This window comes from Narcine bancroftii, chromosome 4 (assembly GCF_036971445.1).
Source record: "Narcine bancroftii isolate sNarBan1 chromosome 4, sNarBan1.hap1, whole genome shotgun sequence".
Taxonomy (NCBI): domain Eukaryota; kingdom Metazoa; phylum Chordata; class Chondrichthyes; order Torpediniformes; family Narcinidae; genus Narcine; species Narcine bancroftii.
This window is the reverse complement of record NC_091472.1, coordinates 206,835,048-206,862,265: the sequence shown is the minus strand read 5'-3', so window position 1 is coordinate 206,862,265 and position 27,218 is coordinate 206,835,048. Positions and strand designations below refer to the sequence as shown.

The 27,218-nt window shown below is 43.3% G+C and overlaps 1 protein-coding gene across 3 annotated transcripts in view; it reads right to left on the bottom strand.

Annotated features, from left to right (window-relative positions):
• The window catches only part of upb1 (ureidopropionase, beta), a 196,063-nt gene that overhangs the window by 127,739 nt on the left and 41,106 nt on the right, over positions 1-27,218 (bottom strand). For all 3 annotated transcript variants that reach the window (XM_069933758.1, XM_069933759.1, XM_069933760.1), the window contains one exon: positions 9,681-9,775. In XM_069933758.1, coding sequence (XP_069789859.1) covers positions 9,681-9,775 — 95 coding nt within the window. The remainder of the gene's footprint in view (positions 1-9,680; positions 9,776-27,218) is intronic.

Sequence of the window (27,218 nt, the reverse complement as noted above, 5' to 3'; positions counted from 1 at the left end):
CCTACTCTAGAATAGACTTTTTCTGGCTTCAGCCCATAGGTAGGATCATGGAAGCAGAGTATGGGGCAAGGCTTCTCTCAGACCATTCACAATTGGTTTTGGCTATAGAAATGCCAGATAAGCAGGACACAGCATATAGGTGGCGTCTTAACACTCTGTTGTTGAAAAAAAATGGAGTTTTATTGTTTCATAAGGGCCAAAAGAGCCCTGTTCTGTAAAGCCAACTGTCCCTCTACTCCAGATAAATACCTTCTGTGGGACATTCTTAAGGTGTACTTGAGAGGCCAGATAATTGGGTACTTCTGAACTCGAGCGAATACAATCCTAGACGATTTAATCTTTTATCATAAGTCAACCCCTTCATCCCAGGGATCAACCTAGTAAACCTCCTCTGGACCATCTCCAAAGCCAGTATATCCTTCCTCAAATATGGAGACCAGAACTGGACACAGTACTCCAGGTGCGGTCTCACCAATACTTTATACAGTTGCAACATTACCTCCCTACTCCTGAATTCAATTCCTCTAGCGATGAAGGTCAACATTCCATTTGCCTTAATAACCTGTTGCACCTGCAACCTAACTTTTTGCGATTCATGCACAAGCACTCCCAAGTCCCAAGTACAACAGCATGCTGTAGTTTTTCACCCTTTAAATAATATTCAGCTCTTTTATTTTTCTTGCCAAAGTGGATAACCTCACACTTACTAACATTGTACTCCATCTGCCACACCTTTGCCCACTCATCCAGCTTAACTATATCCCTCTGCAGACTCTCCACATCCTCATTACAATTTGCTCTTCCACTCAATTTGGTGTCATCCGCAAACTTGGCTACACCACATTTTGTCCCCTCTTTCAAGTCATCAATGTAAACGATGAACAGTTGTGGGCACTGATGAACACTGACCCCTGCGGCATCCCACTTACCACTCTCTGCCAACCTGAAAAACTCCCATTTATCCCAACTCTCTGCCTCCTGTCAGACAACCAATTTTCAATCCAGGCCAATATACTTCCCCGGACTCCACTTTCCTGTAACTTACTGATAAGTCTCTTGTACGGCACCTTATCAAACGCTTTCTGGAAATCCAAATATACAACATCAACCTGTTCCCCTCTATCCACTGCACCAATTATATCCTCAAAGAATCCTAACAAGTTTGTCAAACAAGATCTTCCCTTTCTAAAAACCATGCTGCGTCTGCCTGATTGAACCCTTACGTTCCAAAAGTTTCACTATTTCATCTTTAATGACGGCTTCAAGCATTTTTCCAACTACAGACTTCAAGCTAATTGGTCGATAATTTCCAGTCTTCTGCTTACATCCCTTCTTAAAAAGTGGCGTGACATTTGCTGTCTTCCGGTCTGCTGGGACCTGCCCAGAATCCAAGGAATTTTGGTATATGACCACCAATGCATCAACTATAACTTCTGCCATTTCCTTCAGAACCCTTGGATGCATATCATCAGGACCAGGTGATTTGTCTGGCTTTAGTCCCATTAGTTTCTCCATCACTACTTCCTTTGTAACAACTATTTTATCAATGCCCTCCCCAACATTCGCATCCTTAACTCCGCACTTGGGCATACTGGATGTGTCTTCCACCGTGAAGACTGACACAAAATATTTGTTTAATGCCTCGGCCATTTCCTCACTTTTTGCTACAGTTTTCCTTTCTCATCCTCCAAGGGTCCTATGTTAACTCTGGCCACCCTCTTCCGTTTTATATATTTATAAAATATAGTGGACAAGGGTGACCACTATCACCGGCTCTCTTCGTGCTAGCGATGGAACCATTAGCTGAGGCCATTCGCCAGGACCCAGACATTAAAGGTTATAGAGTGGGCCAGGAGGAGAACAAAGTCAACTTATTTGCTGATGATGAGCTGATATATCTGACAGACCCTGCAACTTCTTTGTCCCAACTGCACTTGGTATTGGGGGACTATGGGAAACTCTCCGGGTTTAACATCAATTGGGGGAAAAAGTGAGGTGATGCCAATCACCGAGGGGAATTATAGCCAACTTAAAGAAAATAGCAATTTACAGGAGGGGACCAAATACCTGGGAGTTAATACTGATGGCATCTTGAATAATTTATATCAGTTATATTACACTCCTTTGCTGGAGAGAGTCGAGGAGGATTTAAATAAGCCTGTGCTGTTGCTCTGGGGTTTCTTCAAACTGCTGCTACACAAGGTCAGAATGTTTCTCTGGAATGGTAAGATGGCAAGGGTCTCAATGGAAAAATTAACATGGGTCTACAGTCTAGATGGATTGAGGATGCCAGACTTTAAAAAATATTGTTGGCCAGCTCAGTCGAGATACATTGCCTCTCTCTTCCAAGGAGAAAAGGTGTACCATCCTGGGCACAAATTGATCTGCACCTGGATAGCAGAGGACTAAATTGCTAAATTGCTGTCAGGAAAGAATGGGAAGCCCAACACTGAAACAAGTGATTAATATCTGGAACAAAATTAATCAATATTTGAGCATCAAAGGGGGAGTGGAAAGAAATTCATTCTGCAATGTATTTCCTGCTCCAGTCAGATGGACCCAAACCAGGATTCCATAGATCAAGAGAAGGATGGGAGTCGGACTTTGGGATTGCAATTGATGAAGGATGCTGGTCCGACTTATATCGGGACAGCATGACCACGGTCATCAATGCCAGATATAGGTTGGTGCAGTATAATTTCTTGCACCAGCTGTATCTAACACTGCAGAAAATAAACAGGTCAAAACCAGAACTCTCAGACCAATGCTTCAGATGCGGCATGGCGACTGGGACATTCATGAGGCCCTTTTGAGAAGAACTAGACCAAATCCTAGAGAAAATCATAGGTAAATGATTCCCACAGGACCAAGAGTTGCTCCTGTTGGGAAACATAATGGACATAAGGTTCACAATGAAGCTGTCCAAATTTCAAATCCAATTTGTGTTCATCGCATTGGCAGTGGCAAGGAAATGTATGGCAACGATTTGGAAGTCGGACTCTAGCCTAAGTATCGAATGATGGAACAAGGAAATGCAGATCTGTGTTCCCCTGGAAAAGGTAACTTATAACCTGAGAAACAAATATGACACTTTTTGAAGGATCGGGCAGCCGTACATGTCCCACTTAGGTGTATGGGGGATTGATCCCCCTGTTCCCTGCTGTGGCGTCCTTTCCCTCACACTAATCCCAATAAAGGAAAGTCAGGAATATATATCAGCCTATCGGCTGCCCACAAAGCAGCGACAATCCCTGTTCCCTAATTATTATTTATTATCCTGATGTAAAGTTTTTTTGTTGTTGGTCAAAGTCTGAATGAGCTGTCCTGTGTTAGATGTGGGTGGAGTGGGGGAGGGGAACTGGAAAAGATGCAAGCTTGTATATACAGTCAATAATGAGAATGGAGTGTTCGTAAATTTGAATATGAGCTGCCAGGATGGCATTAACAAAGTATATAGCTGGACAAGGTTGTGTGAAAATATAAATATATTTAAAAAATGGAAATGCCTGATAAAGAGAAGGTGATCTATAGATGAAGATTGAATTCTTTATTATTGAAAAGAAAAGATTTTTGTGACTTTGTTCAAACACAAATTTGGACATTTTGTGATAAAAATTTGAACTTGGTAAATGATATGTTTATTTTATGGGATGCTTAAAAGGAGTATATAAGAGAGATTGTTCAATTAGAAAGAGAAATAACAGTTTTGGAAAATGACCTTCAAAAATGTGGCTCTGAAGACAAACATAGATAATTCATTAATAAAAAATGTCAATATAATACATTGCAAACTTATAGAACTGAGAAAGCAATTATAAGAACAAAACAAAACAAAGATATTATGAATTAGGTGAGAGATCACAAAGTATGAGCTTGGCAATTAAAGGCAGAACAGACCTGGAGAACAATTAATGCAATTAAAAAAGATGCTTATGTGGTTACTTATAAACCTCAAGAATTAAATGAATAATTAAAAAAATGTTATTTGAAATTATATAGTTTGAAATATTTTAAAGATGAATATAAAAAAGATAGTTATTTCTCACAGATAATGTTCCCTAGATACCATAGGTGCTCTGTGGATAGTAAGGGATTACTTAAGGTGGTATGCCACTGGGAAAAAAAAGATTGAGAACCAATGGTATGGTACTGATAGAGCGTCTTGCAATGTCCCTGGGCACTGTAGCAATTAGGCTGAAAATGTGTCCCTTGGGATACAGGGCTTCCTGCTTCAATGTACTCTGTGGGTTCCAGTGCTGGTGTGGGGTCCACATGTGCCAATGGTAGAGCAGGAGGTGTATTCCCCATGAACTGCATGGGTTTTCTCCGGGTGCTCTGGTTTCTTCCCCTGTTCCAAAAATATGCAGGGTTGGAAGGTTAATTGAGTGTACTTGGGCAGCATGGGCTTGCTGCTATCTTTTAAATTTTTAAGGAGTTTGAGGGGTTAGCTAGGTACTCACTCTTAAGTTTTAAGAATAAATTGGATACTGAGGGAGGGCGGGGGGCGGGTGGGGGAGGAGAGGGTCCATTTCAGCCCAATCAAATAAAGTCAAGAAAAATGTAACAGCCTGGGCACTGGTTGTCGGGCTGTAACAAATTCCTGGTATGCTCCCAATCTTTGTTGTAGGTGTCTTGAAAGCTGTATGTAATTGTGCTCTGTGGGGGGGGGGTGAAAGAGAATGGCTCAGAACAAGTCACCAAGTTTCACCAAGGCTCGGACTCGATCGTAAATCTTGTATATAATGGGTAACTGTAATTGGTGACTGATCACTGGAAATTGCTCGAGTATGAAAATTTATAAATGAAATAAAGAATAAATTGCATAGATGTATGGATGGGAGGTATGGAGGATTATGGACTGGGTGCAGGTCAATGGGACTAATGGTCCCATTGACTATTTCAGCACAGACTAGAAAGGCTGAATGGCCTGTTTTCTGTACTGTAAGTACTTAAAATGGCCTCCCTGTACTGCCCTAATCATAAATTACTCCAGGACCATTAAACCTGTCCACACTATTGAAATGTCACTTTTTTTTCTTACATTAATTGTAACTGTGAATATTTATATATTAGTTACATATTTAAATATTGGAGAAATTTAATGTATATTATTTTATTTGGTGTACATTGTACTTGTGTGTATGACAATGAACTCATTAAATATTTCAAGTGTTTCTGCTTCCACAACTTTCTCCAATAGCACATTCCAGATAAATACCACCCTCTGTGTAAAATATTTACTCCTCGGGCCTATGGGATGCTGGGATTCATTAATAGAGGAATTGAATTCAGGAGTTAAGAGGTCATGTTGCAACTCTACAAATCTCTGGTGAGACCATACTTGGATATTTGTATTCAGTTCTGGTCACCTCATTATAGGAAGGATGTGGAAGCTATGAAGAGGGTGCAGAAGAGATTTACCAGGATGTTGCCTGGATTGGGTTAGGTTAGCAAGATTAGCAGAGGGACTTTTCTCTTTGGAGCCTAGAAGAATGAGAGAAAACTTGATAGAGGTCTGCAAGGTTAAGAGCCAGCACCTGTTTCCCAGGACTGGATCAGCAGACACCAGAGTGCATATGAACAAAGTGAAGAGAGGGAAGTTTAGGGAAGACATCAGGGGTAAGTTTTTTTTACACAGAGAGTAATGGGAGCCTGGAATGCCTTGCCAGGGACAGAGGTGGAGGCTGAAACATTGGGGGAATTTAAGAGACTCTTAGACAGACACATGGATGGAAGAAAAATAGGTTACAGGGTAGGGAGGTTTTAGTTATTTTTTTAAAAGGAATATATGGGTTGGCACAACATTGAAGGCCAAAGGACCTGTACTGTGGTGTTCTATATTGCTCACCTTCAACCTGTGCCCCTGGTTTTAAACTCCTCAACCCTATTCATGTCATTCTTCATATTATTAACCTCCAGGAGGCCTGCTGTGTTCCAGAGAGAACCTCTCCTTACAACTGCAACTCTCCTTTACTGACAAATTCCTGCTGAATCTCCTCTGCCCTCTCTCTATTGCTACCACATCCCTCTTGTTGAGTGGTGATCAGAACTGTACTCAATGTCCTTCAAGGGACAGAATCTGCTTCACTTTGGAGATTCCAATCCTAGCCACGTGGTTGACCATTGAGCTGCCACTCTTAGTTGTATCAAACTTTGATAGTAAAGCAGAACAATAAAGTTATCCATTCTCCTGGGCACTGACTTATACATGGTATAATCACTCCCAAAGTCACAAACTTCTGGGGACTGGTGGCTACATTGGGGCAATTGTTCAATGTAGCCACCAGTGACAGCCATATGTGGTCTATCTCAAATAATCAGACCTTACAGCCAATGTGCCAGACTCCTCCATGGATGGTGGTGGGCCGGAAGGAGGGATATTGAATCTCTCAACAGACCCCATTAGGTTTCAGCATATCAGATCAAACCTGGGCAAGCAAGGCTCCTGATTACCACCCACCTCCTTGATCACCTGATCAACCAGTGCTTTTTCACACAATACACTGTGGGTGGAGGGAGTGGGGGGTTGAATGGGGAAACTTCAATGACCATCCCTGACCCTGGTTTGGTAGGACCACTAGTCTGAGCTGCCCAAAGCCTGGCTGCCTTACACCATAAGCATAATTAGGCCTTGCACCATAAGCATAATTAGGCCAATCAGCCCATTGAGTCTGCTCTGCCATTTGAATCAATTTTTCTCCCAACTCCATTCTCCTGCCACCTCCCCATAACCATTACTAGTCACGAACCTATCAACTTGCACTTTAAATATACCTAAACAGCTTGGTCTCCATCCGGCTGTGGCAATGATTATCACAGATTCACTAACCTCTGGCTGAAGAAATATCTCCTCATCTCTGTTCTAAAGGGAAGTCCTTTTATTCTGAGGCTGTGCCCTCTGGTCCCAGACTCCTCCACCACTGGACCCCAGCCTCACCATTCTACTGTGGCAGAGGGATCTGTCTATGACAGTGCTGGTAGAAGTAAAAACCTCACATGGTTGAAGATAGCTTCATACCAAGGGGCTTTGGTTACGCTGGGTGCTGAACAAGACAAATCAGAGCTGATCTGACAACTCAGACTGGGCAAACGTGAGGCATGTTAGCCAGAAGCAGTAGCAAAGTTCACCAACTGTAATCTCCACAATTGTGGCCAAACAGGAGATCAACCCTCGTCCGAGGAAGTCCAGGAGGATGTGCTAAGATCAGCACAGGCAAGGGGCCAACCTGCTGGAGCTACAACACTGGGCAGCACCAGCCCCTTACCCTTCTCACGCTGAAAATGGGATCAGTGGAACCTTGGCCATGTGGATAAAAAATTGGCTTGTAGGAAGAAAGCAGAAAGTAGACGTGAAGGGAAAATATCTGCCTGGAGGTCGGTGAAAATGTCGCTGAAAATTAATTTCCTATGTTCGCACTTGGACTTCTTCCCTGCTGATCTTGGTGCCGTCAGTGACAAACACGGTGAAAGGTTTCACCAGGTCATTGCAACCATGGAAAAGCAGTATCAGGGCAACTGGAATCCATCGACGCTGGCCGACTATATTGTTGGGCACTGACACGAGAGGCATCAGAGGCCGAGTACAAACGAAAATCAGCGGCAAAACATTTCTAGGTCAGTTCAACTAATGCAACGTGTCAGCATCATTATATGATTTAAACATGTCAAATTCAATAAAAGTTACTTTAATGTTCCTCCAACTTCCTGCATGATACAGCAAATCTGAAATTATCTTTGTGTTCAGCTTGAGGTTGTCTATCATAATCCCCAATTTATTTTCAGGAAGGAAACCCTTTGAAAGAAATGTGTTGTCGTGTTATCATCCACAAAACACACTGCAGTTACTCGCCCTGGATCCTCAACCCTTTAGAACCATAGAATCAGAATTTATTGTCAAGAACATGTCATGGAATTCATATTTTGTGGCAGCATTACAGGTGCAAATATTGCTATAAATTACATTTTAAAAATAAATAAATTAGTGGAAAAATATGAGAAAGTGAGGTTGTGTCTGTGGTTCATTATCCATTCAGAAATCTGATGGTACGTGCTCATCTTCAAGCTCTTCCTGTACTTCCTTTCTGATGGTAGCAGCACCAAGAGGGCAATACCTAGGTGGTGGGGGTCCTTGAGGATAGAGGCTGCTTTCTTGAGAGACTGCCTCTTGTAGATGCCCTAAATGGAGTGAAGACTGGTACCTGTGATGACGCTGGCCAAGTTCACAACTCTCTGTAGTCTTTCCCTGTCCTGTGCATTGGCACCTCCATACTGGACAGTGATGTAACTGGTCAGGATGCTCTCCAAAGTACATCTGTAGAAATTTGCAAGTTGTTGATGATATAACAAATCTCCTCAAACTCCTCAAGAAGTAAAGCCGCTGGTGAGTCTTCTTCATGATGGCATCCACATGGAGGACCCAGGACAGAACCTCAGTGATGGAATCCATCACTGGTGACCCCTCAATGAGGACTGGTTCTTGTTCTTCTGATGTCCCCTCTGCATGGAGGGCATGGTTGTCGTTGTGACACCACTCAACCAGCTAATCTATCTCACTTCTGTACACTTCCTTTTTGCCAATTGTGATTTTGCTGACTATCTACATTTGAATTGTGCCTGGCCACACAGTTTTGAGTGTAGAGCTAGTAGAGCAGTGGGCTAAGCATGCATCCTTGAGGTGTGCCTGTGTTGTACGTCAGTGAGAAGACATTATTTCTGGTTCGTACTGGCTGTGGTCTTCCGATGAGGAAGTCAAGGATCCAGTTGCAGAACACATCGGAATCGGGCCCTTAAGCCCTCTATTCCATGTTGAACTATTTCAGCTAAGCCCAAAAACCTGCATACTCCTCCCCTCCATGTACCTACTGAATTCTCTCTTAAATGTCAAGATCGAGGCCGAATTCACCACCTTCACTGGCAGCCTACTCCACATTCTAAGTGAAGAAGTTCCCTCATATGTTCCATTTAAACATCTCGCCTTTCACCCTTAACCCATGTCCTCTCATTCTTGTCTCACTCCATCTCAGTGGAAAAAACCTGCTTGCATCTACTCGATCAATACACATCATAATTCTGTACACCTCTATCGTTTAACCTTACCCTATAACTCCGTTTTTCAAGTCCCAAAGACACCCTAGTAAATCTTCTCTGAACCCTTTCAATCTTATTGATATTTTTCCTGTAGTTAGGTGACCAATATTGCATACTCATACTCCAAATCTGGCTTATTCAATGTCTTATACAACTCAACTTTGATTTACTTAAGACAAATGAGCCAAAAGCTCTCATTATGACCCTATCACAAGGAGATAGGGTCATGTGTATTCACAGATCCCACAGGTGGCTCAACATGCCAGGATATTGACCACAGGACTCCCATGAATCTGCAGCACCTCAGAAATCCAGCACATGGCTTGCACAGTTCTGCTTCTGCCTTCCTGCTCATCATGGGAAATCCATTATAATGCTGTGAAACATCTTTAAAAAACTGTCCAGAAGATCTTGTAGTCCGGCAGTTTGCCTAATGATTGCCATTCTACTGCAATAAAGATATTCATTGTTTAAAAGTTTTAAGTTATTTGACCAAAAGACCCCAACACAGCCCTAACTGATTCCATTCCAGTGGACGTGTTCCTCCTAATACTATGCAAATGGCTCACAGCCACTGAAAGTCATTCACTCACCTCCTGGCAAAACCTTGTCGTTGGTCCTTCTTCTGCAGATTCAGCAAATTCTGTCCATGGCAACTTTTCTCTGGTGCAGAAGGCAAAGGGCATAGCTGGAAAAAAAATCCCCACAGTGCATTGAGCTTCAGAATTGAGGCAGAACACTGTTCCCACAACTGTTCATAACAATGAGGTGGAACATGCCCTGGGATTCCAGCAAATTAAGATTATAGAGGCTCACATTTCCGTTCAAGAGTTCCCCACCTCAGGTTGGGGAAGCTGGCCTATGAAGAAGTCGCCGGTGCTCTCTGATCTTCATTTGTGCAACTAGTTGAGGGGGATAGGGTAGAGATCATAGTCAAGGGGCCCAGCTGTACCAGGTGGATATCTTCAGATCTCCACTCACACCCTCCCTCACCTTTTCACTTTGGGACACAGGTCACCTGTACCTCAGTAACTGCCAGACTGGTGGCAACTGACTACCACTAACTTGGTTAAGGGTTACCTGACTGATTCTGGGATGAAAAGGCAGGATAGGCCAGGGTTATTATACTCATTGCAAAACAGCAGCCGTTTCTTCAGGGAAGAGACAGGGGGCAGAATTGGGTGGAGAAGTGGCAGATGAAGTTCACTCTGGACAATGGCGAAAGTTCAACTCGAAGGCAGAGTATTTGGTTCATTGCAGGATTCTTAACAGTGTGAGAGATGGGAAAATTGATCTAAAATTATGAACATGGAAGAAACTAAAGTTCATCAGTAAAATGGCTGTAACCAGTTCAAACAGGATAAGCTTGGGGCTTAGGATGCAGGAAAGCAGAGTCAGCACGATTAACATAAGAATCTTCTAGTCTTTGTGACAAGACCATAGGACTAAGATAAGGAATGGTAAGGTACAATAGAATGTAGGAAGTTGAGGTAGTCTGGATCAGATAAGGGTCTCCTAGCCCTGGACAGAAGTACCAAGTCATACATTTCTAATTAGCTAACCATACACAGATTTATACATATGAAATTAGCCAACCCTAGATAGAATGAGTCAACTCTGCATATCAAGAGACTGTAGCCCAGAGAATCAGGAAGGTGTGAATAAGGACAATGACATGATGGGGCACCCACAGGATACCCCCTGGTCCTCCAAGTGTACTGAAACTGCACATAGGCAGGAAGGATTACCTATGCCAAACCCATCCAGGGGGGCAGAAGAATGTAAGGGGGAGGGCATTCTGATACTGAAATTGACTGTATAAAAGTTGGGTGAGCCCCAGTATGTGTGTGTATTCCCAGGGTAAGGGGAAGCACCCAACTTTGCATTGTTGTAGTAATAAATGTTCTTTGTTCTCAATTTTTGTCTCGAGCAATTTCTTTAAAGGTACTTTAATTCCTAACAAATGGGGGCTCGTCCGGGATCACACTCCCTCCACTGACAGAGTGCCCCGACGACGAGAGTAGGTGCACCCCGGCTGATTCAGCTGGACTCACGGGCGACGGGTGGCTGGTCAGTGGAAGAAGCGAGTGATATCCGAGAAGAGGCATTGAGAACAAACGGCGGAAGGACGCGCGCTAGAGCAGTACTGCCAGAACTCGGTAAGAGTATTTTACTTGTTCCTAAGCATGGGAATAGCGGGCAGTAGAGATGAGAGTCCTGACACAGGACGTGACCACCAGATAGCTACGTACAGCCTGCTTGGGTTGATGTTATCTGAGTGGGGCACAGGAAAGACCCGCGGTAAAGACAAACTGACGATGGTCAGGTATTGTTGTAATGAATGGGTTAAATACCCGGTTAAAGGGAGCTCTGTGTACTGGCCAAAATTCGGATCCGAGGATGAATGGATGTGTGAAGCTTTGAACCTATGGCTCTATCAAAACCAGAAAGACAATGTTGAGAGCAGGGAATATGCAGCCTGCTGGCTCAAGGGATCCATTGAACAGCTGGTTTTGAATGAGAAAGAATTCAGGAATAAGAGAGAGGAGGAACCTCTTGTCCCTGAACCACAGGGTTGGGATGTGTTACATTCCCTCCCTCCACCCTATGTTCCTCCTATGCCAGCTCCTATCTTTCCTTCCCCTCCTATTACCTACCCTTCTGCACCTCCCCCTCCTCCTCCCCTACCACTAGAGAAGATAGAGGAGAACCGGAGTGGTATGGTAACTCGCTCACAAAGCGCTCGATTACCACCTCCGTTAACAGTAGAGGTAGAACATTGTAACTCAGAACAGCGTGAGACCCCTCAGGAAGAAGTGGCAGAACCCTGCGATGTATTCCTCAGGGAACAGGAACACAAATCTAAGAAACCAGAAATTAGCTGGATGCGACCCCTACGGGAGGTTCCCGTAGGAGAAGGTCTTGGGTTCGTAAATGTGCCCCTGACCAGCACTGAAGTACGTAATTTTAAGAAAGAATTAAGCTCCCTGATAGAAGATCCCCAGGGATGTGCCGAACAGTTAGACCAATTTTTGGGACCAAATTTGTATACTTGGGAGGAATTAACAGCCATTTTTAAGACTTTGTTTACCTTAGATGAGCGGGGAATGATCCGACAGGCAGGCATTAAAGCATGGGATAAGGAACACCAAGGGGGACACGAGGCGATCCCTGGAGAAGCCAAATTCCCTCTCACAAAACCTAATTGGGACAAAAATACCAGTGCTGGCCGCACACTGATGGAGGAATATAGGATAAATTTGATCAGAGGAATCAAGGATTCTGTCCCCAAAGGACAGAACTTCAAAAAAGCCTTTGAGGTTCCCCAAGGTCCTGAGGAGACCCCCTCTGCATTTCTCAATAGATTGCGCACGGCAATTCAACAATACGGGGGTCTCGACATAGAATCCCCAGCAGGGGAGCAATTGGTTCTAACGGGTTTCGTTACCAACTCAGCCCCAGACATCCGAAGAAAGTTACAAAAGACAGAAAATTGGCACGAGCAAGGAATTACCCAGTTACTGCAGATTGCTCAGAGAGCATTTGTACAGAGGGCAGAGGATAAACAAAAAGGGAAAGCTAAAATTCTATTACAGACAGTTAAAGGAATAGTAGCTGACCATCACGAAAAAGAGGGGAGCCACGGGTGGGGAGGTGGAGACCCCAGCAGGTGGAGGAGTAGAGGAGGATTCCGGGGACGACGTATGCCCCCTAGAAATTTTGGGAAAGATTGGGAAACGGGACCCCTCATTTGTTTTCATTGTAAAAAGGAAGGGCACTTTAAAAAGGAATGCCCACTGCGAGCAATGGACACACGTTCCTATGCCTTGATGGAAGCTGATCACGAATAGGGGGGTCACGGTTCTCAATTAATACATACCGTGGGGCTGCAAGGAGAACCGTTAGTTAATTTATGCATAGGACCCCACAGGGATAAGATGACATTTCTGGTCGATTCTGGAGCTGCCCGATCTAGCGTTCTATACCAACCTAAGGGGGTGAAAATAGAAGGGACAGTTACAGTTTCTGGGGTAGGAGGTCGAGACTTTCCAGTCCCGGTATTGCGAGAAGTCAGTATTCAAATGGGAGATAAGATCATAATTGAGGATCTTCTATTACTTCCCCAAGCCGGAGTATGCTTGCTAGGAAGGGATCTACAGGACCAATTGGCTATCGGTACTCGACCTCTACAATCAGGCATTGGAGTACAATTCTATGTTTTAAACGAAGAAGATCGCAAACTAATAAATCCAAGAGTATGGGCAGGGAATGGAAATAGAGGAATCCTTGATATTCCTCCGCTACAAGTCACGCTAAAAGATCCTCAACGAATTGTTAGACAGAAACAGTACCCAATTCTGATGGCTGGCCGGAAAGGCTTACAGCCCGTAATTGACCAGTTGATTCAAGACGGTATACTCGAACCCTGTATGTCTCCCTTTAATACCCCGATTTTACCTGTTCAAAAGCCAGACGGCACTTACCGCCTAGTACAGGACATGAGGGAGCTTAACAAATTCATTCTTGCCCGTCACCCGGTTGTACCCAACCCGTATACCATCATGAGTAAAATTGACCCCCATAATCAATGGTTTAGTGTCATTGATTTAAAGGATGCATTCTGGACTTGTCCATTGGCCACAGAAAGCAGAGACATGTTCGCCTTTGAATGGGAGAACCCCTTTACTGGCCGTAAAAACCAATACCGGTGGACTGTCCTTCCCCAAGGCTTTACAGAATCGCCCAATTTATTTGGTCAAGTCTTAGAGCGGGTATTAGATGAAGCTCCTAAGATAGAAAATTGCCAACTCATACAGTATGTGGATGACTTGCTAATTACTGCAAGAACACAGGAATTAGCTAAAGATTTTACAGTAGCACTTTTAAACTTTCTGGAGAAGAAAGGTCTGAGAGTCAGTGAGTCCAAATTACAATTTGTGCAAACCGAGGTCAAATACTTAGGTCATCTAGTTAGTCAAGGAACCAGGAAAATTAGCCCAGAAAGAATAACTGGTATTATACAGATCCCCCCTCCCAAAAATGCTCAAGAACTCAGGAAATTCCTCGGGTTAGTGGGATTCTGTAGAATATGGATAGAAAATTATTCGATTCTGGTCAAATTTCTTTATGATAAGATTTCCAGTATAAGACCCGAAACCCTTGACTGGACGGATGAAGAGATTGAAAAATTCAACTTTGTTAAACGGTGCCTAACGAGTGCCCCAGTTTTAGCACTGCCCGACCTAAACAAAACCTTTGATTTGTACACTAATACCAAAGCTGGAACAGCCACCGGCGTGCTCACACAGAGCAAGGCTGGCTATAGACAACCAGTGGCTTTCCTGTCAAAGCTTTTAGACCCCGTTTGTCGCGGCTGGCCAGAATGTATACAAGCCGTCGCAGCCACTGCAATTTTGGTGGAAGAAGGACGAAAGATTACTTTCGGTGCCCCTATGACAGTGCATACCCCTCATACAGTCCGCAATATTCTATTACAGCGGGCTGGAAGGTGGCTCACGGATTCGAGAATCTTAAAATACGAAACGATACTAATGGACAGCAATGATTTGACCTTAATTACAACCAAAACTCTCAACCCAGCAGCTTTCCTCATCTCCCCAGCTAATGACCAGCCTTTGGACAATTTAGAACATTCGTGCTCAGAGGTTATCGACTTACAAACAAAAATTAGGGAAGACCTAACCGATGTCCCTTTAACTGAAGGGGAAAAATTGTTTATTGATGGTTCTTCACGTTGTATTGCAGGAACCCGCTATAGCGGGTATAGTGTAGTGGACGGTAAACAGGAACTGGTGATCGAAGCTGGTCGCCTCCCTGGCCATTGGTCAGCACAATCCTGTGAGTTATATGCCCTCTGTAGAGCACTCCACGAACTAGAGAACAAGGTAGGAACGATCTACACTGATTCTAAATATGCTTTTGGGGTAGTCCATACCTTCGGTAAGATATGGAAGGAAAGAGGGATGATAACTGGCAAAGGACAAAAGTTAGCTCATGAACAGTTAATTACCCAATCCTTGGAGGCTTTAACACTCCCGTCCGATATTGCCATTGTACATGTGCGGGGACATCAGACTGGTAACAGTCCTGAAGCTAGAGGAAACAGGCAGGCTGATGCAGCTGCCAAACAGGCGGCATTAGCAGAAAAGATTCATTTATACCAGCTACTACCCACGCCAATAGAGATTAAAAAGAATCCCATCTTTTCACGGGAAGAAGAGGTCGCAATGAGAGATAAGGGATTTTGCCAGACTGCCGACGGGTTGTGGTGGACAGTAGACGGACGGCAAGTTATTAACAAAGCCATAGCCCGCCAAGTCATAGATCAGTTACATCAACAAACACATTGGGGAACCCAGTCCCTTATTGATGCTTTTGCACGTTCCCTTCACTGCCCTGGCATATACAATATTACTAAATCTGCTACTCGATCTTGTCCCATTTGTCAAAGGGTTAATAAGAAATCGATGCGCCAAGTAATACCTGGCGGTCGCGACATTGCCGTTCGCCCGTTCCAGCGCATACAAATAGACTTTACTGAACTTCCTAAGATTGGCATTTACAAATTTCTCCTTGTCATGGTCGATCATTTCACAAGATGGGTTGAAGCTTTTCCTACCCCGAATGATCGTGCCAACACTGTCATCCGAATACTTATTGAATGTGTCATTCCACGATACGGTATGATGCAGACCATTGATTCAGATAGAGGTACGCATTTCACCTCTAAGATTCTACAGGGTGTCTGCAAGAACTTAGGAATAGAATAGCAACTACATACCCCATGGCATCCCCAAAGTTCGGGGCGAGTCGAACGTATAATCAAGCATTGAAACTCCAACTCACTCGACTTCATGAAGAGACTGGTCTGTCCTGGATTAAATCATTACCGTTAGCCCTGATTAGAATTCGGACAGCACCTCGTAAAGACCTTGCAGTCTCACCGTATGAGATGATGTTTGGACTCCCATTTATGGGGTTCCACACTGATTCTCCCATTCCTGAAGCTAATGACCAATACATTTCTAAATTTTTACGAGGACTTTCTACTTCCATCCAAGATTTAAAGCAAAAAGGACTCTTAGCCCAAACACCACCCTTAGACTTTCCTATACATTCTATTAAACCTGGTGATTGGGTTTATGTAAAAGCATGGCAAGAAGATCAACTAAAACCTGCCTGGGATGGTCCCTTCTGTGTACTTTTAATTACAGACACCGCAGTAAGAACAAGAGAGAAAGGCTGGACCCACATTCAAAGAATTAAACCAGCTTCTGAACCACAACATCACGACACACAGATTCAAACCCCAACCTGGCGTGCAGTTCCTCATCCATCAGACCTGAAACTTACACTGCGCCGTGACAAAGTGCCGTAATGTTACTCGTTTTTTTAATGGTTTATTCAGTTATTGTTGTATTTTATTGCTGTTTTCAATGAGCTTTACAGTTATGATGGTTTATTCAGTTATTGTTGTATTTTATTGCTGTTTTCAATGAGCTTTACAGTTATGGTGGTTTATTCAGTTATTGTTGTATTTTATTGCTGTTTTCAATGAGCTTTACAGTTATGGTGGTTTATTCAGTTATTGTTGTATTTTATTGCTGTTTTCAATGAGCTTTACAGTTATGATGGTTTATTCAGTTATTGTTGTATTTTATTGCTGTTTTCAATGAGCTTTACAGTTATGGTGGTTTATTCAGTTATTGTTGTATTTTATTGCTGTTTTCAATGAGCTTTACATTTATGGTGGTTTATTCAGTTATTGTTGTTTTTGCTGCTTTCAATGGGTTTTACTTTCATTGTTGTTTACTCATTTTTTGGAATATTGTTCGTTAATGTTTTAAGTCCCCCTGGAATAGGGGCAGCAGAGGTTACAATTGTGCTCCTTTAGAATGTAGACAGGGCATAGATTTAATGTATAGTCATAGTGGGATACAAGGGATTCCAATACGGACCAGGGGAACTGAACAGCTTTAGTGGAGTACATCTAATTTGTATCTTAGCCTACACAGGTATTAGAGACAAGAGTTTTGAGGCGATAGCACAAAGGACATGGTGGGACAAAGACAGACAGAATGGTAGTCAGGATTGTACATGTAGCAGAGAGAGAGAGAGTTGATACATATGCTAATGTACACAGACAGGCTGCAACTCACAAGTTCAATGATACATATGCTAATGTACACAGACAAGCTGCAACACACAGTTAAATCACAAGAAACAATCCCCCCCCAGCTTGGTCACTTTTCATCACCCCGTGAAGGGGAGCACCAGTTTCCAACAACGTGAGCTGCTTGACACTTTAATATCAGGCTCCAGACAGCCTTCGGAGATCGGTGGCCCTAGGGTTCGGGGCTGAAGAGGACATCAGATACTAGCCACAATTCAACGGAACCGCCTGACTACTGCTACTTGTTGCTGCTGAAGGCAGCGTCTCTCACAGACTTCGTCAGGACAACGCTTACAAAAGTCGGGTGGTTCAAAGACACTGCTTCAATGTTTCAACGTGAATCTGCCCATGCCCATGTTCAGACGTGCCAATTTCGGACTGATGTGGGATGGACTAGACTCTTTACTGAGAACTGGAGCCTGATACTCGCAACCCTAATAAGCAGCTGGACTCGCTACTCTGACCTTCATGGTGCTCCCCTACCTAAAGACTTTACACAGGTGTTACATTTCGGTTATTGACCAGCTGGGTAAAACTACACCTTACACTTGAAAGATCAGTATTACTGATCTAAAAGAAAAGTGAGGAAAGGGGGGGGGGATCAGTCACACTGACACTAGTAACCAAAGATCAGTAACACTGATCATGGTGAAAGATCAGTATTACTGATCTAAAAGAAAAGTGAGGATTGTGAGAGATGGGAAAATTGATCTAAAATTATGAACATGGAAGAAACTAAAGTTCATCAGTAAAATGGCTGTAACCAGTTCAAACAGGATAAGCTTGGGGCTTAGGATGCAGGAAAGCAGAGTCAGCACGATTAACATAAGAATCTTCTAGTCTTTGTGACAAGACCATAGGACTAAGATAAGGAATGGTAAGGTACAATAGAATGTAGGAAGTTGAGGTAGTCTGGATCAGATAAGGGTCTCCTAGCCCTGGACAGAAGTACCAAGTCATACATTTCTAATTAGCTAACCATACACAGATTTATACATATGAAATTAGCCAACCCTAGATAGAATGAGTCAACTCTGCATATCAAGAGACTGTAGCCCAGAGAATCAGGAAGGTGTGAATAAGGACAATGACATGATGGGGCACCCACAGGATACCCCCTGGTCCTCCAAGTGTACTGAAACTGCACATAGGCAGGAAGGATTACCTATGCCAAACCCATCCAGGGGGGCAGAAGAATGTAAGGGGGAGGGCATTCTGATACTGAAATTGACTGTATAAAAGTTGGGTGAGCCCCAGTATGTGTGTGTATTCCCAGGGTAAGGGGAAGCACCCAACTTTGCATTGTTGTAGTAATAAATGTTCTTTGTTCTCAATTTTTGTCTCGAGCAATTTCTTTAAAGGTACTTTAATTCCTAACAACAGTATGGAGGAACAGAGTTACACGGGCCCCTTAAGGTTGTCCTGCAGGTTGATTGGGTGGTCAAGAAGATGCATGATGTGCCGGCCTTTATTATTCAGGGGATTGACTCAAGAGCTGTGAAGTAATGTTGCAGCTCTATATAACTTTAGTTAGATCACAGCTGGACTTCACATTCTGTTCTGGTCATCCCATTACAGGAAGGATGAAGATGATATGGAGAAGGTATAAAGGAAATTTACCAGTATGTTGATTTGATTGAAGAAAATGTCTTATGAATCAAGGTTGACAGAGCCAGGGCTAGGATAAGGGGTGAACTCGTAGAGGTGGACAATATGTCTTATTTTCATTTGATGTAAATGTTTTTAATGTGATTAGATGTACTCACTCTTCCAGATGAGATATAGTTTGAATCAAAAGCTACAAGATATATGTAACCTCAGGTTAAGCTGCTCTTTTTTATTGGTTAGTTTTCTTTTTATTAAATAGAGTAAGTTAGATGGGGGGGTTTTATATATATAATAGTTTTGATGTCTTTTCTGTCTTCATCCAATGCAATGCAGGGGGAACCGAGTTTATACTGTTTGATGTTTTATCTTGATATACATACACACATATGTGAGTGTATTTTCAGTTTCGTTCCCTTTTCTTCATTGTACTGTATTATTATAAAAACCAATAAAAAAGGAAAAAGAAAGGATAATATTATGAGGGGCTTTACAGAGTGTGGGCAGCTCCTTTCTCCTGGGAAAAATTGGTTTAAGGTGAGTGGAGGAAGGTTTCGGGGAGATGTCAGAATTACTATTTGTTTTCTATTTACACCGGGAGTGGTGGGTGCCTGCATTGTCAGGGCTGGTGGTGAAGGCTGGTACAATAGGAACAGTCAAAATACTCTTAGATAGGCACATGGATATAAGAAAATAGAGGCTTTTGGGTGTGAGGTGGGGAAGGATTAGATTGTGGCGAAGTAGGTTTACAACATGGCAGGCTGAAGGGCCTGTACTGATCTCTGTTCAGAGAATTGCAGAAGCATCTGCTTGTTAAGCAGCTGATTAAAGAGCACCTTTCCTGGTAGAGGAGCTGTGGAACAAGTCAAGCTGAGGAAGAAATAAAGATCCACCGCGGGTGATATAGGTTGTCAGGCAGTCAACCACTGAATGCAACAATGCCACTATAAAAAAAAATCAAAAATAAAACTGGGGATCCCAGAATAAAGAGAACAGCCTGGAATTGCTAAGCTGGTCAGGCTACATTTGTGGAAAGAAAATTGTTAACATTTTGGGTCCATGAGGTGACTGTAGAGCAGTGGGTGTGGTGTACATGGTTTTTAGTAAGGTATTTGACAAGGTCCCTCATGGAGGCTCATCCACAAAATCATGAGGCATGAAATTATGCCTATGGAAAAGGATTAAAAGTCAAACTGGGTAAGTGGTTAAAACTGGGGAAAGGCTAATTATGAAGGGATGAGGCAGGAACTAGCGAGAATAAATTGGAAACAGATGTTTAAGAGTGAAAGCACAGAAGTAATGTGTGCAGGATTTAAGATAGGTTTGTCCCACTGGGAAAAGGAGAAGATGGTCAGAAAAGGGAACCGTGGCTGATGAAACAAGTGAGGCAACTAGACAAGAGGAAGAAGGAAGCATGTTAGATATAGGAAGCAGGAAACAGAAAGGGCTCAGGAGGAGTATATGGTAGCCAGGAGGAAGCTTAAGAAAGGACTTAGGAGAGCTCGAAGGGGGCATGAGAAGGCCTTGGGATAAAGAATTAAAGAGAATCCCAAGGTGTGCTATGTGTATGTGAAGAACAGAAGGATGAGAATGAAAGTGGGGCCGCAAAAGGATAAAGGAGGCAACATGTGACTGGAGGCAGAGGTTGGGGAGGTCCTAAATGAATACTTTGCGTCAGTATTCACAAGAGGAAAGGATGAGGTTGAAATTGAACAGGCTTGTATGCTGGACAATGTAGAGATTAAGGAAGAGGAAGTGTTGCATCTTCTTAAAAACATCAAGATTGAAAGTCCCTAGAGCTAGATACGACAAACTCCAGGCTGATGTGTATCTATGTCTTTGGCCACAGGGGAAGTTCCGGAGGATTGGAGAATGGCAAATGTGATCCCCTTGTTTAAAAAAGGTAATGGAAGAATTCTGGGAATTCTAGATGGTGAGTCTTACATCTGTGGTGTGTAAACTAATGGAGAGGATTCTTAAGGTTAGGATCTATGAGTATTTGGAGAAGTCCAGTCTACTCAAGGATAGTCAGTGTGGCTTTGTGAAGGGAAGGTCGTGCTTCACAAATCTAATTGAGTTTTTGAGGAGGTAACAAAAAAAATGTTGAAGGGAGGGTGAGAGATGTGGTCTACGTGGATTTTAACAAAGCTTTTGACAAGTACCCCCATGAGAGACTCATTCAGAAAGTCGTGAGGCATGGGATCAGTGGAACCTTGGCCGTGTGGATAAAAAATTGGCTTGTAGGAAGAAAGCAGAAAGTAGACGTGAAGGGAAAGTATCTGCCTGGAGGTCGGTGACTAGTGGAGGGGCTGCAGGGATCTCTTCTGGGACACCTGCTCTTTGTGATTTTTATACTTGACCTGGATGAAGAGGCAGAAGGATGGATCAGTAGGTTTGCGCATGACACAAAGGTTAGAGGAGTTGTGGATGGAGCTGAAGGTGGTTGAAGGTTACAGGAGGATATAGACAGGATGCAGAAATGGACTGAAAAGTGACAGATAGATTTTAATCTGGTAAGTGTGAGGTGATGCATTTTGGAAGGCCAAACCAGAAGGCTGAGAACATGATTAATGGTCGATTACTCAGGAGTATGGATGAACAGAGGGACTTGGGGTTCAAATCCATACATCCCTCAAGGTCACTGCACAGGTTGATAGGATAGTTAAGGAGGCCTATGGGATGCTGGGATTCATTAATAGGAGGATTGAGTTCAGGAGTAGAGAGGTCATGTTGCAACTCTACAAATCTCTGGTGAGTCTACACTTAGAGTCTTGTGTTCAGTTCTAGTCATCTCATTATAGGAAGGATGTGGAAGCTTTGGAGAGGGTGAAGAGGAGATTTACCAAGATGTTGCCTGGATTGGGAAACGTCTTATGAGGCAAGGTTAAAAGAGCTGGAACTTTTCTCTTTGGAGCGTAGAAGGATGAGTGGAGACTTGATAAAGGTCTACAAGATTATGAGAGGCATAGATAGGTTGGACAGCCAAAACCTGTTTCTCAGGGCAGTATCAGCAAACACCAGAGGACATCTGTAAAAAGTTAAGGGAGGGAAGTTTAGGGGAGATGTCAAGGATAAGTTTTTCTTTTACACACAGAGAGTTATGGGTGCTTGGAATGCCTTGTCTGGAACAGTCTCGAAGGCTGAAACATAGGGGTATTTAAGAGTCTCTTATTAGACAGACACATGGATGAAAGAATTCTGGAGGGTTATGGGGTAGGGAGGGTTTAGTACTTTTTTTAGGAAGGAATATATGGGTCAGAACAAATTCAAGGGCTGAAAGCCCTGTACTGGGCTGTATTGTTCTATGTCCTAGAATCCCCTATCGTGGCAAATATCCTTACCACATCTGCTCTATCCAGGCCTTTTAGCATTCAAAATGCTTTTATGGGGTCCCCCCTCATCCTTCTGTACTCCAACGAGCAGACATTTGTTCATCATACACTAACCCTTTCATTCCTGATATCATTCTAGTAAATCTTCTCTGAACCCACTCCAATGCCAGCACATCTTTTCTCAAATACGGTGCCCAAAACTGTGAGGTCTCACCAGTACTTTATAGAGCCTCAACATTATATCCCTGCTCTTGTATGCTATCCCTCTAGTGATGAATGCCAGCAATGCATTCACCTTCTTCACCTGGGACCCCTGCATTTTGTGATTTGTATGACTTGGAAAAGAAAGTGAGGGATGGTTCAGTAAGTTTACAGATGACACGAATCTTGGAAGTGTTGTGGATAGTGTAGAAGTTTGTTCTAAGTTACAACAGGCTATAGGCAGGATGCAGAGTTGGGTGGAAAAGTGTCAGATAAAGTTCAATCTGGTTAAGGGCAAAGTGATGCACTTGGCAGGATACAAATGCGCTGGAGAAAGTCAGCACTACACACAGCATCCATAGAAAGTAAAGGATAACCATTGTTTCATGCCTGGGCCCTTCGTCAGGTATCTTCCAGAGCTTCTCCAGCAATTGAAGACTTCCTTGAAGGTGGAGAATGTGGTTAATGGCAAGATTCTTAGCAGTGTGAAAGCCCACATCCATAAATCCCCCAAGGTTGCTGAGCAAGGTGATAGAGTGGTTAAGAAGGTGTGTGGTGCATTGGCCTTCATTAGTTGAAGGATTAATACAAAATTGTTCAGTTCTGGTCGCCTCATTACAGGAAGGATGTAAATGTGCAGAGAAGATTCATGAAGTTGTTGCCTGGATTGCAGAAATATATTTTACGAAGAAAGGTTGAGCGAGCTAGGGTTTTTTCTCTTTGGAATGACTGAGGATAGGTGACTTAATAGTGGTGTATAAGATTATGAGAGTGGTGGGTGCCTGCAATGCATTGCCAGGGGTAGTGGTGGAAGCTGGTACAATAGCAACATTTAAAAGAGTCTTAGATAGGAACATGCATGGATGCAAGAAATATGGAGACTTGTGGAAAACTTCAATGTCTCCAGTTTCTGCTAGCCTACTTTCTCCCTCGCTTCTCCATCCCTGTCTTCTTTCCTCCATCTCTCAACCCCCTTCCCTCTCCATTCACAGAATCATCCCCCCTCCCCCTGTTTGCTGGTGTGCCCTCCCTCCTTTATCCATCTATTACCCCCTGCCTGTGAGATTATGCACCTCCCCCTACCATTTTGTTCAAGCGCCTGCCCACATTTTGTCCATACCACGATGAAGGGCTCCAGTCCAAAATGATGAATAAGCATCTTTATCTTTGATACATAAAGGACACTGTTTAACCTGCTGGCTGAGTTTCTCCAGCTTTGTATTTTTACTTTTTAGATTATTGTGGAATAGGTTTATAGGTCAGCATGACATTGTGGGCTGAAGGGCCTTTAATGTGCTGTAATGTTCTATGTTCTACAATGTAGGAAGGGCCCAACACTGCTCTCTAAGTCACTTGGAAAAAAATGCAAAATACCCTCCTTTTGACCACTCAAAATAGGTTTGGCATGGGAATCCTCAGAGAGGAGGGAAGGCCAGGAGATTTTTATCCCCCTTGATCTCCTGGTTCCATCCACCTACAGTCCATATATACCCCCACAGGATCTATTCCACACAATGGTTCTATCTCTCCTTGAATAACAGTCGATAGAGCATAAAGTTGAAATGTGTGTACTGTAATGCAAAGAGTATTAAGAATAGAGCGTGGGTCAATACATAGAACGACAATTTTGTGACATAGAAACACAGAAAAATTAGTTGGTTCCGAACATGTCCCAACCTTAGAAATTACGAGGCTTTCCCATAACCCTCTATTTTTCTAAGCTCCATGTCCATATCCAAAAGTCTCTTAAAGGACCCTAACGTATCCGCCTCCATTACCATTGCCAGCAGCCCATTACAGAGACTTGGCTATCTCATCGGCAAGAATAGGTGCTGAACATGCCAGGCTTTAGAGCAGTGGTTCTCAACCTTTTTCATTCCACTCACATCCCATTTTAAGTAATCCCTATGCCATAGATGCTTTGTGATTAGTAAGGGATTGCTTCAGGTGGTGTATGGGTGGAAAGAAAAAGTTTGAATCATACCTCATTGACTCGTTATGTGCATGGTTTCATAACTCCAAAGGAAATGGTCGAATGATAATTTTTCTCAGGCAAAATATTTCAGTAATAATTGAGTCTAGAGCAGTGATTCTCAACCTTCCCTTCCCACTTACATCCCACCTTAAGCAATCCTTTACTTATCACAGAGCACCGATAGCAAAGGGAATACTTAAAGTGGCATGTGAGTTGAAAGAAAAAGGTTGAGAACCACTGCTTCAGAGGTTCAAAAAAGACAGGGAAAGAGATAAAAGAGGTAGGGGAGTGGCATTACTTATCACAGCTGCAGAAAAAGGGGAGTTAGTGGAGGGATTGTCAGTGCAGGTGTAAGTCAGGAACAGGAAGAGTGCAATAACCCTAATAGGTGTATATTATAGGTCCTTCCACCACCACCCCCACCTCCCCCGCCCCAATAGTAACAGAGACACCAAGGACCAGATAAGGAGGGATTTTAGAAAGGTGCAAAAGAAAAACAATAAGATTGTTATGATAGGTGATTTTAACTTTCCTAATATTGATTGGCACCATCTTAGAGGGAAAGGTTTGGATGGAGTGGAATTTGTTAGGTGTGTACAGAAAGGTTTCCTGACACAGTACGTAGATAGGCCAACGAAAGGAGAGACTATACTTGACCTGGTATTGGGAAATGAACCAAGTCAGGTGTCAGATCTCTCAGTGTGCGAACATTTCGGGTTCGAATCCTATGATGTCAATAAAAAGTTTGTACGTTTTGCCCGTGTCCACATGGGTTTTCCCCAGGGGCTCCAGTTTCCTCCCACCGTTCAAAACGTATCGGAGGTTAATTGGGTGGCACAGACTCATGGGCAGAAATCATCTGTTACTGTGCTGCATGTCTAAATTTAAAATAAATTTAAATTTTGAAAAAAATTTGGAGAAAGTGATCTCGACTCCCTCTCCTTTACCACAGTGCTGGAGAAGGACAGGAATAATTAGGGAAAACATTCGATTGAGATAGGGGAAAATATGATGCTATTAGGCAGGGGCAGATGTACTTGGGAGGTGGGGAGGAGAACTGCAGAAATGTGGGAAATTTTCAGGGAACATTTGCATGGCAACTCTGCTCAAGTATATTCCATTGAGGCAGGGAAAGGATGGTAAACCTAGTTAAGAAGAAAAGCTTACAAGAGATAGAAACTGATAGTGGTTGTAGAGCTCGTCGAAAGAACCAAAGACTTGTTGATCCAAACCAAGCCTTTTATTAGCAAAAGACCGGAGCTCTTCACAGGTGGCCGACCAGTCCGGAATGATCTGACCTGGCTAGGGACACAACCCTTTAAGGCCCAGACAATAGGTGTGGCTTAACTCTCAGCCAATCGCTGTAAGCACAGTCTAGATACAGTAACTATGTACACTATGTACATTGGTGATAGATGTACTATCACATTCACCCCTTCTTGGAGAATTGACCCTGGGAAAAAAAACAAAAACGAGGGAGCGAATGAAAGGAAGGGGTAGGTCAAGGACTGTAGCGGTCAGGGGGTCTGACCATCCAGCGTGACCGCCGTGGTGCTGGGATTGGGGTCGCTGGGGTGGTGTCGCCAGCGGGCTCGTCGGGTGCGACTGCTCCGTTGCTCAATTCCCCAGTCGTGTTGTCGGCAGGGTGGCCCGGGTCATTGGGGTGCTGTTGGTCGTTCTGTTGCGGCACGGGGCCTGGAGAATAAGGAGTTGGGGGGGTTTGCTGGGTCTACCGCATTGGTGATAGATGTACTATCACAGTGGTCTAGAAAATTATAATTGCCAGGAAAGAGCTTAAGAAAGGACTTAGGAGAACTAGAAGGGCCATAAGAAGTCTTTGGAGAGCAGATTAAATAAATGTGTGAATACATTCTACAAAGATGTGAAGAACAAGGTAGGATCAATCTGTACATGGAGTCACACTCTTACTGAATACATTGCTTCAGAATTCACCAGAGAAAAGGATCTTGGCAATTGACAGTAAGAAAGGATGTGTTGGAGCTTTTGAAAAGTGTGAATTCGGGAAGTCAACATCTCTAGATTAAAGAAGTTTCTTTCCAATAGCCATCAGGCTCTTGAACCTCCCCATACTATCCTGATCATAAACTACTTCAGGACCTTTAAAAGACCTGTTTGCTCTCGTGAAACACCACTTCTTGCACTAATTGTACTAAGAAAGAGGATGTGTTGGAGCTTTTGAAAATCATGAACACAGAACAATACAGCACAGTACAGGCCCTTCGGACCTCAATGTTATGCCAACCTATATATTTCTTCCTAAACAAAATGTTAGAGAAGTCACCAGGATCAGATGAGGCTGATGTGGGGTGCAAGGGAGGAGATTGATGAGCCATAGTGATGATCTTTACATCATCACTAGGGAGAAAAGAAATACCGGATTGGAGGGTTGCAAATGTCGTTCCCCTGTTCAAGAAAGGGAATAGAGATAAAACAGGAAATTATAGACCAGTGAGTTTTACTTATGCGGTGGGCAGTCTGTTGGAGAAGATCCTGGCAGACAGGGTTTATAAGCATTTGGAGAGGCATAATCTAATTAGAGATCATCAGCATTGCTTCATCCAGGGAAGGTCATATCTCACGAGCCTGACTGAATTCTCTGAGGATGTAACAAAGAACACTGATGAAGATAGAGTGGTGTATATGGATTTCAATAAGGCATTTGATGAGGTTCCTATGCAAGGTTCATTAAGTAAGGAGACATGGAACACAATGAGACCTTGCTTTGTGGATACAGAATTGGCAGAGGGTGGTTGCAGATGTTTCATCTTCTGCGTGGAGGACGGTGACCAGTGGTGTTCCACGG